The 19,223-nt window shown below is 32.2% G+C and overlaps 2 protein-coding genes across 5 annotated transcripts; both read left to right on the forward strand.

Annotated features, from left to right (window-relative positions):
* The first annotated feature begins 395 nt into the window (after window positions 1-395).
* On the forward strand, window positions 396-6,428 carry LOC122400307 (maternal B9.10 protein-like). 3 transcript variants are annotated; one of them, XM_043401697.1, is made up of 3 exons: window positions 396-500; window positions 1,200-1,888; window positions 2,559-6,428. In XM_043401697.1, exons 2-3 carry the CDS (start codon window positions 1,451-1,453, stop codon window positions 2,904-2,906), a joined length of 786 nt encoding a protein of 261 aa, XP_043257632.1. In that variant the 5' UTR covers window positions 396-500; window positions 1,200-1,450; the 3' UTR covers window positions 2,907-6,428. The 3 variants fall into 3 exon arrangements, with proteins under 3 accessions (XP_043257632.1, XP_043257631.1, XP_043257633.1); XM_043401696.1 differs by having other exon boundaries at window positions 401-495; XM_043401698.1 differs by lacking the exon at window positions 396-500 and adding an exon at window positions 519-642.
* Window positions 6,429-7,449: 1,021 nt separating this feature from the next.
* Window positions 7,450-12,640, forward strand: LOC122400370 (homeobox protein 4). Of its 2 annotated transcripts, XM_043401802.1 has the most exons (5): window positions 7,450-7,725; window positions 7,967-8,362; window positions 8,457-8,540; window positions 8,670-10,396; window positions 10,471-10,595. In XM_043401802.1, the coding sequence occupies exons 1-5, from the start codon at window positions 7,708-7,710 to the stop codon at window positions 10,481-10,483; spliced, it is 2,238 nt and encodes a 745-aa protein (XP_043257737.1). In that variant the 5' UTR covers window positions 7,450-7,707; the 3' UTR covers window positions 10,484-10,595. The 2 variants fall into 2 exon arrangements, with proteins under 2 accessions (XP_043257737.1, XP_043257736.1); XM_043401801.1 differs by having other exon boundaries at window positions 8,670-12,640.
* Window positions 12,641-19,223: the final 6,583 nt, after the last annotated feature.

Raw genomic sequence — 19,223 nt, forward strand, 5'->3', positions numbered from 1 at the left:
TTATTAAATTTGGTTCACGGCCCCCCTCATTCGGCTATATCCTTTATTTTAAATATACTTTTATTTGTATTAATTAATGTGATAATTTTATATAATTTTTATTGAATCTGTAGTATTTGGGGCGTAACACCACGCTATTTGGCTCTTGTGAAGCTTATCGCAAGTCACGTGGTTTTGTTTACCCATAGTTTTCCGCTGGACGAAATATAGATTAATTATTTTGAAATGTATATTTTTAGAAATACATAACACTGTCTTATCGTGTCCAAGGTGTACAACATTATTATTTGTAGATACTGCTTAAAACTATTTCGTCAAAATTACTTTGCCTTTATTTGTAAAACTATAAATAAAACTAACTGTCGAAGGTCTATATTTTCAACATACTTCGTGGACATTGATGCAACGTAACACGTGTTGGGTCGAGTACGTTTATTTAAAGAGAGAGAAGACGTAGTAGTTTCATCAGAAACACGGAATTTTCGTCACTGATTCGTAAGGTCAATTTATCATTAGTATTAAATTTTTAAGCATATCGAGCGCGTGTACAGTTACAACGACAGTGAAATATTATGATAAATAAATAATCACCAAGAATCCCTGTTGTGGTATTTCAGGAACAATCGCTCACGGCACGACCTGGTACGACAAGAATGAGCTGGCATAATTCGTTGTACTCATTATTTCAAAGCAATCGTTTTTCAATATTTAGTATATTTTACAATGGTGCCGTTTGCTTTGTTTCTGTTTACTGATTATTTCGATCGTCATGTAAACTACCAGTCCTGTTTCTCAACACGATTTACCTAACCTGCGTTATTATGATTTATAACCTAATTAATACCCATAACATATTGTTATCTAGTTCCATTACGAAATGAAATCAGTTATTATACATGTGAACATATATTTTAATAATATAATGCAACAAATCATATATGCATAATATTATCGAAATTTGCTTGTTTTAATGTTTTGCTTCAGTTTCTACATTGAAGAAACAAACAAACAAAGTACTTAAAGTGGATAGATTAGATAGGTACACATTCGTCTGTTTAGAATATTCCTTTGGAATTGATGCTTTTAAACTCGATGTTATTGTAAACTTTTAATAATAATTAATACTTAATCATTTAAGTACATACAGTTGGCATTCAAATCGATAATTTATTAACGATAGATTTTCTGTATAATTTCAGACGAGAGTAACAGATACAATTGGTACAAAATCTATATACCAAAGAGGAAACGAGATAGCATAGCAAAAGTTTCACAAAAAAAAAAACACAATTGATCATAAAAGATTTAAGTATTGCAACGGTGCAGAAGGGCTCTATGTGCGCCACATCAGTTTCAGCAAATGGTACTTTAGTTTTCAAGAATATTGTGTCAAGGCATCAAAGACGGAATTCATTTACAAATTGTAACCTTGGTATACGACAAAGGCAACATGCGCAACGAAATCACTGCAGCAGTACTATTCTTAGTACAGCTGATAGAAAAAAACGAAAAATTTAGTCCTGATCAATTGGAATGTTTTAAACGACGTTTGGTCGAATTATTGACGGAACGTTTTAAAAATCATTGGTTTCCTGACAAACCATTCAAAGGTCAAGGTTATCGTTGTATTCGTGTAAATGGTCACAATCGGAGGGATGCAACTTTGGAGAGTGCTGCTACTGCTGCTGGAGTTAAATATGAAGATTTGTCGTTACCAGTAGAATTAACACTCTGGGTCGATCCTAACGAAGTTTGCTGTAGATTTGGGGAAAGTAAGGGGTCCTATTGCACATTGGCATCATTTGACGATAAAGAAAATACTGTACCAATTTTCCATGGAAGTGAAGAACGTGAAAATAAACAATCTGAGGGGCTGACTAAGATACAGGTTATTATATTATTATGTACATATTTGCCTAATATAATATATATTTAATTTATATTAATATTTTCTCGATTTTACAAGAAATTTTTATGAAATTTTGCAGTTTTGTAGAATGTCTAAAAATGAGGGATATATGTATGTTTTTAAAAATGAAAAAAAGAAAATTCCCGAAAAGTCAATTCCAAGAATTGGCGGGGTAGCAATTGGTCAATTTCGAAGAGAAAATTTCGACCAATTTTTATGGCATCACTGTACCGGTATTTTTAAGATTCTTTAGAATTCTTGAAATTCGCAATACTTTCTATAATATTGCTAATAAAAAACTAGTTCGATTTGCAAGATATGTATATCTTCGAGAATACAATGACCATCAGATTCTTGAAATTCGATTTTTTTGAATTCGGATTATCGAAAGTATCGAAAAACCTGAAAGTATCGAGAGTCGCGGTATTTTTGGGATTCCGCATACCTCTAGTTATCGTAGCTAAAACGAACTATATATCCCTTATTTTTATTTTTAATTTTTAATCATTTTATAAATTTGCAATTTCATCAAAATGAAGAGGGGATGGGGCATTGGAAACATTCCTTATTAATTTGAAAAAATAATATAAATTATGTAAAGAAGTTAGAACATAGTTAAAATAACAAAGTCTATGTTATTTTTGTACAGAAATCCCCTTTGACCACCAATGCAGAACAAAAATCAAAACCATTAAGCTCTGCTAATCAAAATCAACAGCATAGTAATAATGGTACAGGTAGGAGGCGCAATTTGAATAGCCCTAGGCTACACATTAATAGAAATCGTTCGTGGTTCGGTCCCTCCTTCAGTATGGGTTATGGTCCTCATCCAATAAGTCAACCGTGGTATAACATTATGCCTCCTCACTTTTTGGGTGGTCCGTCCCCACCGCCTTTTATAGGTCACCGAGGAAATAAGTGGATTCATCCACCTTCCTATCCTACAGGACCCGCCCGTTTCCACCATTGGTCCCCTAAAGCTGCTCTTAAAGTATAAACAAACCCTCTTTACGAAAGTAGTTAAAAAATCTGTTCCTTTGTATACAAAAAATAATATAAAATTAATACTGTTTGAGGCTTCCGTATGTAAGCTGTGTCCTTGGAGGAAATTGTTTTGACGATTCGCTAACATTGCAGCTAGCACATTGATATTGATTTGTGATTTGATCCTTGATGAAGCTAACTGTAATGTCGGCGAAACGTCGGAACAATTTCGTCCAAGAATACAGCTTAAACCTGGAAGTCTTAATCAGTATTAACTGTTAGAAACTGAGCTGTGAAAGCCTGAAATATCTTATAAAGTATAAAATTGTTTTGTCGATTTAAAAATTTTATAATTCAGTCTAAAAATTAGTAGTAATAATGAGAAAATGTGGTAATAGTAATAGTAATGTATTATTGTTTGCATTCGATTTTTTAAAAATTGAATATGAACGTTTTTATATTAGGAACAGATTTATTAACGTTTCAGTGACGAAACTTATCCATTTTGTAATTACAAATGACCTTGTTCGAATTACGACTAAGGCTTACGATTTTTTATGATGAGAAATGTTGCATTATTACATGTTATATATAAATAATTAATTGGATGATAGATGTTTAATTCCGGATGCAAGGTTGCTTGTAAAATATTAGATTAGTGAGAATTTACCTAGAAAGGATTGTCATTGATGTGTGAGACATAAAAATGAATGTTATATCACTTGTGACACTTTTTCCCCATTAATCCTTAAGGAAAGGATTTAGTAATATATAGATCGTATATATTTCAAAAGGGAGCAGTATTGATTTTAAGCGGGTTTCCAAAATTAAATACAATTGCTCATTAAATTATATGTAACAAATTTTAATGCCTTTATAGGCGATCTCAGTTCATTAGTAAATATTTCATATATCAAATTCTATCATGTAATAGAAAGAAAGAGTTTCAAATAACTTTTTCTTTGATGTATATATAAAACGTATTCATAACGACTAGAGCTTCAAAATTCACTTCATTTTTCAATATTGTTATAGAACAGTGCAGAGACAGAGAATTTAGCCATTTAATCTGCTAATTTATTAAAATAATGATATGCTACAACAATGTTGATAAACCATGTATACTTTGAAGTTCTAGTAACAGTGATTTGAAAATGATGTTTGATTAGTTCAAATCAATAATTTTGTCTTTTATTTTGTACATGTGTATTATTATATTACATTAACGAATAGGGAAACGATATCATATTTAATTTCACAGGTTTGTGGTGCAGAAAAATTTATAATATTTTTGCTTCAAAAAGCATACCATACCTGTTACATGAACATACTGCCTCTATAGAAATTCTGTTAATAATCAGTTATAGTAGAACGTTACTAAAAAAAATATATGGATTCCATGGTTAATGTGCAGTTATAAAAATTAAATCTTTATTTTAATTATGCTCAACGTGAAGATAAATTGAGCTTATGTTTTTAAGTGAAACTAATGAAACTTAGCATTTAAGAATATATATCATTGATGTTGGTAGATCTATAGCACATTGGAGTTCAAACTTTAATTCTGTCGTACTAATGCTACTGTCATGTACATTCAATTTTGTATATTGTAGACAATTTATAACACCATAGTAATTTATACCTACTTAAACCATTTCCTCCTGCTTTGTTAACACACACGTACGCGCCTTATCTTTATTCTGGATTTATCTATGTCTGAAGGTTTCAAAAATCAAGTAATACAAATAAGATTTTTTGATTGCAATTTTATACAGTATTTAAAGTGTTACAAGTTAGTTCTTTAGTAATTTTGTACATCGTTATTTATCTTTGATCACTATTCAAAGATATACTTTGTGTGAATATATGTATCACAGTTAGCAATTAAACAATCATTCTTCTTTAACTATTGTATTTAAATAATCTGCATTACTTGTTTTCTGAACTCTTTGGTCATGTGATATGAATGTTTTAGTATTGTTAGTGCCTAAAATGTGCAATTTCTTTAATTTATATTGTAACATAGGCTCGCTCATAAAAGTAACTATCGCCTTATACACGTGAAAATTTAACGTGAGAGTTACTTTTAAGAATTACGTTCGTACAAGTATGTTATTGGTTTATTGGCGCAAAAGATATTCATTCTTATGAAAGGTATGCAGTTATTTTAATGACACATAATTAATTTGTTTGGTTTAAATATTTTAAGAATTTTTGATCGATGTTCCAAAGCATTGAAATTAATAACAAAGTGAAGAATTTGTATTGAATGGCATAAGTGTTACCATCTGTTACATATATTTATATATATATACTGTGAGTTTTAACTAACTCTAATGCAAATTGGAATATTGTTGTCACTAGGTACACTTAGTGTCTTTAGATAAATTTCTAAAACTATAGCCAGGTACAGCATAAATATTATTGAACAGACTATATTAAAGAAAATTTTAATCAAATATGTAGTGTAAATTTGCAATTTTCATGTTTCACGTTTAGCATTATTTAATGTATGCATGAAATTTGCTCTATTATAAGTAATTTTTGTGTTCAATTTGTTAAAACTTATTCAGGAGTCATTTTGTTACGAAAGATGAAAATTCTATATGAATATAGATATTATAGTGTATATGTAGATTTAAGCAATGTTGCATTCGGACATATTCTTTTATTAATATATATGATGCTCAACATTTGAAATGTTCCAAACTTTTTAATTGTGTTCATGTATAAAAAAAAGAAAGAAAGAAATACTTTATGCTCCATACAATAACATTTTCAAGCGATAAGAAATGTTCAGGAACAATTTTTTTATAAGGAATCTACATTCGAATAATATGTGATAAAATACATAGTATTTAATGAATATCTGCATATTTGGTGAAAAAAATTACATAAATTTCAAGCAAAAAGTATATTCTCTTTTATATAAAACATTCTTTTATACCTGAAATTTCTTAACTACATAATAGATAGACGTTAAAATTTATAAGTGAATATAGTGCTTTAGCACGAAAAATTAGTATCCTTTACATAGTTTTCAAAAAATGTAGGAAAATAGTTTACAAAATAAGAAAGAAGAAGAAATACAAGATTTTAATTCTTACTTAAAAAAATACTATTTTTTCTTTTTTATGACCAATATGTATACAAAATTTTAATACTGTATTGTTGTACATTCTCTTATTAAAGCTGTATTTTACAATCGTGTAAAAATACATTTTATTAAAAAAAAGCAAATTTGATATTAAGTGAAACTTTATACTAGATTGTCTTAACGTTTGGATCATTTCGATTGTAGGGTAAAGCACTATATAAGCGTATACATATATTCTACCACTGCTGTGTCATATGTTATAAGAATACTTCTTGCATAGTTATGCAACAATGACTATAATCCTGTTCTACAACCATACTGATCTTCGCATTTTTTCATAACTTCAAATATATATCTCTGTTCAGTACTTTGTTTCGTGTTATCCAATAAAAGATATATTACACATTCAAGCAAAATATTTATAGATTATTAATTGTACGACCTCTTTACTTTTAGTATTAGAATCAAAATTTATGAACTTATCGATAACGTAATTATAAATCAAATTTTATGACGTATTACGACGATTCATACCTGTACTAAAAATCAAAGAAATCATAATAAAACTGTATTATTGGTGAATCAAAAATTAATGATTATTATATCATAATATATATATTTTTTATTCAATAAATTTGTTTATTCTCGCATTTATTTTTTTAAATTATACGAAATAGAAAGGCAAAATTATAATATATTTCGTGCATTGATGTTTTATAGTTTGTATCATTACACAGAGGTATTACATTGAGAGATAAAAGTGCTCTAAAGTTCAAATGGCAACTTTTTCGTAATTCACTTTTCATTCATTTACGACTTATGTTCATTTTAATTTGAAATCATTCCCTGCATTTGCTTGATAAGTGGAACGCAATCTTACGAAGGTGAACAATTTTCCAAGTATTAAATACACATTGTGAACTTATAATTATTGTTGTATTAACATCATTAACAGTTTTATGATTACCAGCATTATGTATGGGATATAACAAATACTTAATAAATATTTCTGCAAATCAAGATCTATCGATTACTTTTCAATGTACTTACCTCTCGACTGTTCTTTACAAATGGAGATCAATACGAAGTAAATTAATGTTAAATTATTTTAATTACAAAACTTGCGTTAATTCCTATCGTGTTTTTGCCGCGCAAAGTTGATAGATATCGCGATAATACGTCGATGTCCAATAAGATGTGCAATCATTCTCCTATGTGATTTCATTGGTCATGCTCGTGTATTGTGTTAAGTACGATTTTCATTATTGAAATTTTATATTCAAACTCGATTTTTTCATTCAACAAATGCTTTTTTTTTCCTTCGCGTGATTGTATGACACATCATGGAAAATCGTGAAAGTAATATACTGTGACCTCGGTAGTTGTTAAAAAGGGTCCGCAATAGAACGTGAACGTTGACGACCGAGTGGCTTAGACGAGTTACCTATATAGATGTGTGGCAAACGACAGGGAAATTTTCAATCCGTCGTTTCATAGGTTTTTATCGCACATATTTCGAAATTTTTATTGAAGGCGTTATCGCGTACATTGTCTTCGTCGCCGACGATGCTACGAAAAGATAAATTGCGCTGAAATGTGCACAAACTGTCCATATTTCTATACGAAGCGAACGATAGGGTTATGAGGCTCCAATTTCGAAGTCTCGCTATTCGTCAATATTTTTGCACTGTTTATAATATAATTTCTGCAGTACACGATGGCTGAAAAATGTAAGGTACGTACGTTACAATCAAACGAGTATAGTACGGAAGTAAGGAGTATATTTGAATAAAAAATTAAAATATTAGAAACTGAGTAATAAAGATCAAAAATGGTTTGTTTAACCAATGAAACAATAGAATAAAAGACGTCAGAATGTAAACATATTGTAACTATTAATTGATCTTTAATCTTTTGCAATAGGCTGAAATTGCATTTTCTACCATACGTAACAGATAGTATTACTTTTGTTTTAGGAATGTGGGTGTAAATGTGCAAACTGCACACATAATAATCAACAGCATAATGACATGCATTTACATGTAGAAATAGAAAATTTGCGCCAACACCTGATGGAAAGGGATAATCATATTGCTACAATGGAGACACAATTCCTCAACGAGGCTGATAAGTTTCCAAATGGAGAACTGGCTTCGATGAAGGAAGAGCTTCTAATATGGCAGGAAAAGTATTCAAGATTACACGATGCTCACAAACGTGTTCAGAAAGTAAATCAAAATCTGGAGGATAAATTATTGAGGATCGTAGATAAATGCGAAACAGAGAAAAGTGCATTTACCAAGGATATTGCAACTTTATCTCACAGATTGGCTGATGCGAATTACACTATACATCGTTTAACGCAAGATAATGTATGTTTAAAATATAAAAAATTATTTTCCCTGACTGAATCATGGATAAAACTCATTTCGAAAACCTATTAAAAAACGATATGTTTTATTTCAGGAAAATTACAGAAATGATGTGAATTTGGCGATACAACTTCTTCACTGTAAACCTTCCAATTTTGTTGGTCAAAAATATGATTCTGTAAGTAGTTTATATTGATAGTAAGTCCTCGAGTTCTGCATACCTAGGAATCTGTATAACTTCAGGACTTGCTATATTTGATCTTGTTGTATTACATGAATTATTCTAACAGTAATTACTTTTTTCCAGTTACCTACTGAAGTACAGGCTAAAGTTAGAACATACGTTGCGCAAAAAAAGCGTACGAATGATGCTCCTCCCGATGTTAAAAGTATTACAGTACCAATTTCAACGTTTCCACCGACAGCTATGGTGTATAATGTAACTAAGCCTGCACTTGACAAACTTAGCGACGATGATAGCGATGATTCTAAGCCACCGGTAGACGTTGTCTCTGCCGCAATAATGGCCAAAGTGTTAGAAGACCGAGAAAAAGAACGAATATTTTCAAAGCATTGTGATACATGTACTTGTCATAGGAGCATTTTGATGGTCGATGCTGAAACTCAAACTAACGCGGAAGACGTCTTTTCTTGTAACGATTGTGCTTTGAAATACGCGCAAAGCGTAGAGAAATATTCAGATAGCTTGAAAAATACTGACACAACTAGCCAAAACAAGGAAAGTCAACACTCTATGTTACACATAACTTATCACGAGGTAAATGAAAATGTTAGTAATAATAAAATGCAATATCAGAGCAATTGTACAAAGACTACTAGCAGTCATAATTTATGCACAAAAGATAAGTTTGTAAGTAGAAATGGTAATGTTGTAGAAAGTGTAAAGGAAGATGGTCGTGTAAATCCCAATACGAAAGCTAGTTTAAATAAAAAGAACTCGTTGCGTCGTGGCGATTTGCAGATTCAAAGCGTGTTTCAAAATCAGAGCGCAAACACGACGAAACAGATAATGCCTCAAAAGATAAGTAATATGTGTACTAATAACAAAATGAACTCTGACAAGGGAAAACAGGTGAAACCGTATAAAAAATGCGAATCACAAATCGATGGTACATTTAATTCGAATCATTGGAAGAACTTAGAAAAGAAATCCTCTAACCATAGTCATATAGTTCCTGAAAATTCCAACAGTTATTTCGACGGAAAAGAGCAAAGTCCCATTGACATAATTAATGATAGACTGTGGAAAAACGAATGGACGAAATTGAAATCACAAACCAACAAGGACAGTAAAAATATAAACAAAGTATATAGCGATATCGAAATTGATATTATTAACGACAGAGTTTGGAAGAATGATAAGTCAACGGAGGAAATCCATCTGCCAGCACAGTTAACTTTAATAGAAGTGAAAAACATAGATAACAATTCAAACCAAAATGATCCTAGACAAATGGAAGTTGCCACTAGTCCAAGTTTTAGTAGCGATAGTATAGTAATTTCAACTTCCGATCCCTCCAGCAGCTCCAGCGATGTTGTTCAGTCTCTCAGCGGAACGAATTTGCACAACGTCGTCAATTCAAAGCCCAGCAACCAAAATCGAATAACTGGTCCAAGAAATTGCCTCGTGAGAGTCACGCCAGGATCAAAAAATATTCTTCTAGATAATGCTGGACATTATAAAACTGTATTGTACACTAGCGGAAGTAACAAACAAAATACTGGTTTGATACAGTCGAAAGAATTATCTCGATCCGGATCGGAAAGATCAATTTCAACCAGTAGCGAGGAAAGCTCCCCGGTTTTGCTGCATGACAATAATCAATTACAAAGAGTAGCCGAATGGGTTCAGTCGTCTGTACACATGGACAATTCTGTGTCAGGTTACACGAAATTGAAGCCTAACGAAACCATAACGAACAAGAGATCTTTATTGTATTCAAACGAGTCGCAAACAAAGTCCAAACCGTTCGAAGACGCTGCGAGGTTGCATGAGAATACTCAAGAGAAAAAGTGCGAAAATTTAGTAGTAAACGTTCACGAACCCGGCGAGGAAAATTTAAATAATGATGTAAATAATTTTTCAGCAAATGTAAATAATGTTGAGCCAGAGAAAGAAAAAGATTTAATATCTTTCGACATTTCAAACGAGGAGGAGAAGGACGTGTCCAAAGCTTCCAACAAAATGGATAACGCAGATTTTAACTATGAAGTTAAAATCACTAAAGAAATGGAAGAGACTTACCTAAAGCTAGCCGCAAGTTTAGACCATGCCACGTTAAACATACCGCGTACAGATAGTGCAGATTTAACAATTGAAAAGTATAGAAAAGATCATAAAAGACTTCAGAGGAGCCTCGAGAAGGCGGGATCAAAAATGTAAAGTATTTCAGCAAATATTTCAGAAAATTATTAGTACTATCACAGCAGGGAGTTCCTTTAAAGATAACAGAGCGTTATTTTTTGTAACTATATGAAACTAAGGCTGTACCAAGATCAGTAGCTTAGGAGAAAACATTCTATACACCACTGCAGACATAGAATTATATTTATTTAATTTGTATAGTTAATGTTAGCATTGCAGCTTTATTACCTGATGAATGAGATTCGGTTGTGTGGCAGTCGTAAAATGTTGCTGAGATATATATATATATAACTATTTAGCAATTACAATGGACAGTTCTCTTACAGCTGATATGTGTAATCGGATGAACAGAATCTTGAAATTCTTTAAATATTTATTAAATTCTTTCGGTGTATAAACTATATGGAGCCACTTTACAAACGATATGAGAGATATTGTAATTTTATTTTAATTTCGTTGACTCTATGTAGTATTTTATAGAGCCATTCTATGTCGAAAAATAGCCCGATTAAATTAGACGACGAAACTTTTATTCTTGTTACTGCGATTAAATATTATAGAACGAATTACGTTCGTTTGTATTGAAACGTGACAATATTTAAGATTCGTTGTCAGATGTCAGCAGCTATGTTCTGGATGCGATATATTGGCGCGTGCTACTTCCAATGATTAGGGCCACGCAGCAAAGTGTTTGCATTGCAAAACAAGATCCCTCGAACTCATTTGATACGAGAAACATTGATAATCGTATCGACAGCGTTAACGTGTAAAATTCGAAAAATTTTATTTGACGATTGCGTCGCATACGTAGTGATAGAACGAATAACATATATTTTCCTTGCGTGCTCGAAACGATATGACAGAATATAGCGGTGACAATATTATAGTTGAGCTAATTATTAAGGTGTATCTGTGAAGCAACGTTTTAAGGAACTTCGTTGCATACGCGCAAGCAGAATATTTATGGGGGAAAATCTATAACAGAAATTTTTTTTGAAAGGATCATTATATGTGTTAAAGAGTAATCATGGTACCAAAGTTGAAAGCAATCGTTGCAAGTTAATACGTTTAGTACTTATTTAATTGTCCGCTTAAATCAGTGTATCATAGTATAATTATCGTCCGTTTTCTTTTGCACGTCTCCCTATATGCGTTTTTGTTTCTCGAAGAGCACATGTGATTTCTGTAAAAATAAAAAAAGAGGAAATAAGAATGTGCTGCATGTATGTAATTAGGCAATGCCCATTGGAAATGGATCTTTGCCTGATCTTTAATTAGTCGGTCTAAACTGATAGAGAAAGGTGAGAATTACTAACTTTCGTTTGCATGAAAAGTAAAAATTCAAAACTATATTTTAATAAATTACAGTGATTCCTACTTTTGAGTGACAAAATCACAGCCTCGTGTAAAACTTTAAAGTTGAAGTGAAGTGTTATCAACAGATTGGCGTGATTTTTACGACGAAAATTAGTTCAAACACAACTATAATTATACGTTATTCGAATTATTTCTGAAAAATAGTCTGTACGAAGTCGTGTTTGAATTTATTTTCAAGGGGAAAACCTCACTAATTCATTAATAATACTTACAGAGATATAAAAATTTTTATCAGAGTAAATTGATCTTGTCAGCCGAGAATTATAAAAAATTGTCACTTGAAAATTGGAAAATACTGTATTACAAACAATTAGTGTAAGTCTATTTATTGTTTGTAATTTTTTCGATGATTTTATTTGAAGGCAAGAGCGCTTATTAATCGATCAGGATTATACTTAGCGATTTTTTGAGCGCGTAGTGAATTGTCGGGGCGATAGAGATAAACCAGTGCTGTTTATACGGTTCTGTCCCTCTTTACATGTCATATTACATTTGTACGGGGTGCGAACCATAACGCAACGTCATTAACGTTCCATTCCTATGTTAACGGAAACGATTAGGGGAATATCTCTAAATTCCGTAGCTTACGTTCGACAGCGCTGCGTTAAATAACATTGCTGATCTTGCAGTCTATGCTTGTAACCTGTTTCATCAAGATACTTCAAACTCTAAAATATTGCGTTTCGATGCATGCTGCAAGAAGTGCAAATAAGCATTGTTCCCCGATTTCGAATACGCGCGATAGAAAGTTCCGCGTTACGCGAGTGTTACAATGGCGCGGTGAATCGAACCAGGACGTGTGTTAGAAATTAATTACAAATACGTGTAAATACATATTATATACGCATACGCATATATAAACAATAATAGCAAATCGCTGGAGATACAAACACGTGCAGAATGTTGTCTTACGTTCAAGATGCGGATGAAAATCGGAAAGATCGTGGTACTTTTAGGCTGTTTAGTATCCAAAACTAACTGATTTTTATAGCATCGTTAAGTGTAAGACGTTTTTTAAATTAACAATCATTGAGGAGGTAGTCTGGCCTGGAAAACGCTTTAGGCTTTCTTTGAGTATTAATTAAAAAATGGATCGTTAGACCTGTCGATCTCAAATTTTGTACACATATTCGTGCATATTTCGGGCGCTTAAATATTTTATTTTAAGCATTTATGTACTATTGCGTTGAAGGACAGAAGAAAAAGTTGTTTGATCTCCAGAATCAAAAACAGCAAATAGATCGTGATTATAATATGATTGCGGCTATCGTGTGAACTAAGATTTTTAAAAAAATAATCAAAATTGCAAAATTGCCGTCCTCGCAAAAACGTGAAATTTTTGACAGAAATTTTAGCCTTTATTATGCAATAACAATTAAAAGTTTTTAACGCGTAAAGTTGATCCTAGTTCATACGATACACGGACTTGAACTATATATGTGTGCAACGTTTCAAGTCAATTGGTTAATTGAATCTTAAGATATAGTGGACGCCAGTTTAAAAAAAATGTTATTTCAAGAAAAAACTGCTTCGAAGTTTGATACAGTCGAGAGGCGTATAAGATGTAACTTAGTTTAATCGACCTGTGCGAGGTCACATTTTTCGAATTTTGGAAATTCGAACTCGACAACGTGTATTCTGGATATATAAAAGTTTAAGAAAACGTAAAGGGAAAATTGATGTTTTCTGAGATCTAGACCAGACTATCCTCGTAATTAAAGAGGTATATGAGTCACCGGTATATCGATGAGCAAGTTATAAGTATACAGGGTGTAAGAAAATATTTGTCATGGCTTCAACAGATGAATCTATACGTTTTAATTGGTAAAGATTTCTAAAACAAACTAAATTCAAACTCCAAAGGTTACTTGTTTGTTTCTTGCTTCATTTTACAATACAAACTAGGCTCTTCAGTATTGGTATACGTATATCAGTGATTTCTTTAAAGAAGAGAGATTTCTGCGCTCGAGATTTATAATTAAAATATTTTTGTTATATTTATTTTAACTAATTCAAAATTAAGCTTTTATTGATTTAATTCTTCACTCTTTGATACGAAATTATTCAATACATTGAATCTCAAGTTAGTGTTTCATGTCTATGGATATCCTTAACATTTGCTCAGACTATAGCGCGAGAAATAAAAATATTTAATAGTTTGTTAGTGTATTCAGGCCTGGCCTAGGTATTTTGGCGCTCAGGGCAACGACGGAACACGACGCCCTTCGTTTAAAAACGTTGATCTCGAATTTTCACCCTGAGAAAATTTCTGCCCTCGAAATAAGTGGTAGGTTTAAACGATACAAGATAAATATACTTCTACAATTGATAAGATTCCATTGTTACATCGTTAGGTACTTCGAGGCCTTGTCATTTTCTCCAGCTTGTATCTTTAAGACAAATGTATCGATTTGAAAGTATTTTTTTTTTTTTTTTGTTTAAATCGATATATTTTTCAAAATACAGAAGACTGTATAAGTGAGAAGTGTAAAAGTTATTTAATAACGAGGGAAACGCGAGTTTTAAAAACGAGCAGGATCTTTTAGACTTCCACGAGATAGCTGAGGGTTGTTAGAAATAAATGTTTAAGTTATCCACATACTCTTCGTCTCTCTCGTATTGTAAGACGTTCCCCAGTTTGGAAAATACTGGATTCACCTGTGAAAACTGTGACGAATATCCGTTTAGAATAATCCGCGAAGTATATATTCCCGTCACTTTCAATATGCTTCAGACAAAATGGCGCCCTCCGAGTCTGCAAAAGTATCGACAAATGGAGATCGCTAACGGCATGGGCAAAGCAAATTTCACATTCGAAACTCAAATAAGAATAATCGAAGTTACTAAATTTCGACGATAGCGAATAAATTGTAAAATTTGATTTTTGCGCGACGTTGGTAGAGGTTTACCAAGAGTTTTATCGATCCGATTATCAAAGATTGATGTCCCTGCGGTTTTACTCGCATACCGCGTGTCTCGCTTCGATTCGTTTCGTAAATGACTCGTGCTTCGATCCTGAAACAACTGGAAGAAAGAACGGGATCTCTGACTTTCCGAACTACCTCGTTGCATTCCTTAGTCTTTGATAAAGAAGAAGATACGACCAAGTTCTCTGGATTTCCCAAGCGCGGGGGAACGATTTCGCGTTAATACGCGTTAATCTTGTTAATTAATCGAGAACGGATCGATCGCTTTGGATTCGAGCATGGCACGAGTACACGTGTAACAGTTACCCATTTAAGTCAGGTGTACCATATGTAACGCGACGGTGATTATTATGTAAACTGTACATATACAACCGAATAAAATGTGTTTAAAAGGTGACGCTGCAGTATTTTATTCCACGTATGATTTTATACAAAGCTGAGTGTTATATGAATAAATGGAATCTTAGACTATGTTTAAAGCATTTATATGTTATGTTACAGTCAATTGCATAAAATCGCAGTGGATAAAAATAGAATGATTAATGGAAAAGATTCTGCTTAGAATAATATTGCAATGAAGATTATAGAAATAAAATTATATTCCAATGATTTTTTTAAGATAAAAAATAAAGTGTATGCCACTCGTGAATGAAGAAAAGGAATTCTTCACAAAAAGACTGCTTATTAGAATGTTATTCTAAGATTTATAGGAATAAAACTGTATTCCAATGATTTTACTAAAGTAAAAAATAAACTGTGTATCATTTATAAACAAAGAACAGGGATTCTCAACAAAAAGACTCTGCTTATTGGAATAAGAGTCTACTAAAGTTTTATAGAAATAAAACTGAATTTCAATGACCATTCCAAAATAAAAAATGAACTATTTGCCATTTATAAATAAATAATTGGAACAAATTTTCTTTTGGCCTGAGAATAAAGTTGCTATTTTTTAAGAAAAAGGATTCATTTTTATTCTGATAAACTATTTAGAAATAGAATTCTTTTTACTTTTCATGCATTTATTATAGACTTATAAAGTGTATAAATTTCCAAATTTGTAGAACTTTCTGTTGTAAAGTAAAATGTCAGAATTTCTAAATTCGTACAACTTTTCTGTTTCACAGCAGGGTTGGCGAACTGGCACCTCGCGAGCCAGTTATGGTTGTTTCCCCTACTTTCCGGTTCCGCTCAGGCGCAGAAGAACTTCCCCCTTTGCGCCTACTATGCAGAGCTGGGACGAAGGCTCGCTGAGAACCTAACTAGGTAGTATGAAATCTGACGGGCTCTCTGATAGTGGAAGAGTCGGTTGACTGGTAGTGGGGACTCTTTTGGCTCTCTGTGGAGAAGTTAGTCACCCCTGCCACACACCACACACACTGCATGACCGAAACACACACACAACATTCAGAAATGCTACATACAAACCTCACAGACAACACAATATACCATACATCGCACGTATGTGAACACTTTACCTATCATACAATATACAATATAATAGTTTACACGGTATTTTTGTATTCGTCTTTTTTTCAACGTGTTTTTATTTATCTTTACACGATTTTCTTAAACACGTTTGCAAAAACGCGCACTAATTATTTAGCAGAAAATGTCACGAAAGTCATGCGTGTCCTGTACGAATATTTCAAATCTATCTTTTCTTCAATGTACTGTAGATACACTACAGGTGTGTTTCCTTTTCATTCTTTCATTTTTAACCTTTTCAGGGTCGATTTTTTTTTTTTTTTTGGGTCTACTATTTATTGACAGTAACTATAATTATAAAAAAGAAAATTAAACGTCCACCATATGTGGCTAAGAGTGTGAAGAGGTTAAACGTTTTTTTTATATGGTTTGACACAGGTATAATTATTTTCTGTTTCTCTTATTTGAATATTATCAAAAAAATAAAATACTTATTTCGAGTATGTACTGTATTTTCTGAATGTTATTTGCAAGACTTGTGCTCGGGACCTTTTTTGTTCAAATTAAAAATTTTAGTAAAAATACAATAGTATATTAGAATGCATATGTCAGTAATATCTTCTGGTATGGTCTATTTTCCTGGTCAAAGGGGTTTCTAATCTCAATTTGATCATGTCTATAGATAGACATATTATTAAAAATAATATTTGAATTGGTTTCTGGTACAGTTCGTCTTATTTATATCTAAATACACTGATCTTTTGTATTTTTGTACAATTAATTTTATGCATTACATAGCTATATTTTCCATTATTGCAGCATTTCTGTCAATTATTCTTGTATCGAAACACGATTTTGAAATTTAATTTACTGAAATTTTATCAAGTTGTATACACAGGATAGCGAGTACATACGTATAATCATTGTTATTATTATTATTGTAAATCTATAGTGCGCGTATTTTTATTTGTTTTCGACTATTTCTGTCAATTATTCTTGTATTAAAAAACGATTTTGAAATATAATTTACTGAAATTTTATCAAGTTGTACGTACAGGATAGCGAGTACATATAATCTTTGTTATTATTATTGTAAGTCTATAGTACGCGTATTTTTATTTGTTTTCGACTAAGGGCGGTAGTATTGCATTTTTACAGAATTCTTTCGTTTTCTTTGTTGCATAATTTATCGTCAGATTTCAGTACGAATTGCACCGATACCGCAAAAAAAATCTGACGCACGGTTGGTGCCGTGCTATCGGAAGCATACATGCACGAAATTGATCCCACACGATCAGGCCGAGCCCAGCTCGCTTAAATCAAGCTAATGTTCCAATAATTTGGATCCAGTAGACCTGGTTCGACCAAATGAATGAATGAATGGCCTCGCCTGCGAGTTTACGCTATACATGCAACGCTTGCGTAGTATAACGCGCATTCAAACGGTTCGCGGTTGTCTATAATTGTTGTAACACATTCCGTATATACAATCGAGTGCGTGGGTGGACGACTAAGCGTAGTATACTCGACGATCGATATTATAGACGAAAATCAGGAATAGTGTTATTTTACTACGTTCGAAACCCTCTTTCTTTCGACTTTTCCTTACTTTTCCTTTTTTCCTTACTCGAGTCGCTCTCTCAGCTTTGGGATTAGAAATTTCGTACAGTTCCTTCGTTTTATTTGAAATCCATACTTCGAGTACGTTACTATTGTAACTCGTACAATGTACGTTGTTTAGAATTTTTTTGTGCCTTTAATAATGCAAATTATCGAGATTAACATAATTCTATGGTATAAAGAAGAAAATTTACATTTCGGTGACACGCAACCCTCAAATGAAGGGGCCTATTCGAGACGAAATGTTTATTTGGGAAATTTTTGTACTAATTTCGTCGAAGTACACTAATTAGATTCGAGTACACATTATCTACCACATGTTTCCTACACTGTTAGCTTTAATAGAGAATGTATTCAAAAATTGCTGTCTTATACAGGATGTTTCGAAAATTTTTCCAGCGAATTTAGAGACGCGTTCTACGTGGAATTCTATATAGAATTACGCAAAGCAATTTCGAAGTAAATATTAAATCTGGCGGGACATTTGCCAAGTGGTTATATCAACAATTTTACTTTCCTTTCTCTCGTGCAACGCAAACAATCGATGCAATGCATGCAATTCCCTTAGAAATTAACCGGAAGTATTCGAATACATGTGAAAGTCCACGATACGGTATTTCAACGCGCGTGTGTCTTCTAATGGAGGCCACTTCGAACACCTACTGAGAAATTATGCAGTAACAGTTTGTGCGAACTGCATGCGATAACATGACTTAATACTTCTGTAATTTCTGTAATATAGGGATTAATAAGGTTTAATACATAAATTTATTTATTTATTTTATTTCAATTTATTTTAAACTGTTTCATATATGATAATTAAATGTAATAAGTAAATATATGTGTAACTAGATAGATAGGTAGCAAGCAAATAATAATAGTAAATTTAATAGTAGACTAGATATAGTTTGTAAGGTTATTGTTTATTTATATAAAATAAGCAAAACATTCGATTCTGTAATTTTTGAATTTGTAGTAGTAGATTTTGGAATGCAAATGGCCATGGAGGTGCAGGGAATATTCTAAGAAATTAAATTGTTTTTTCTATCGTAAAATTTTTGGAAGAAACATTAGGATCAGTAGATGAAGGCGAAAATTATGTTTCTTGCAAGAATAAGGAGAT

This window comes from Colletes gigas, unplaced genomic scaffold (genome assembly GCF_013123115.1).
Source record: "Colletes gigas isolate AHSC1104 unplaced genomic scaffold, ASM1312311v1 Colletes_gigas_Sc00017, whole genome shotgun sequence".
Lineage (NCBI taxonomy): Eukaryota > Metazoa > Arthropoda > Insecta > Hymenoptera > Colletidae > Colletes > Colletes gigas.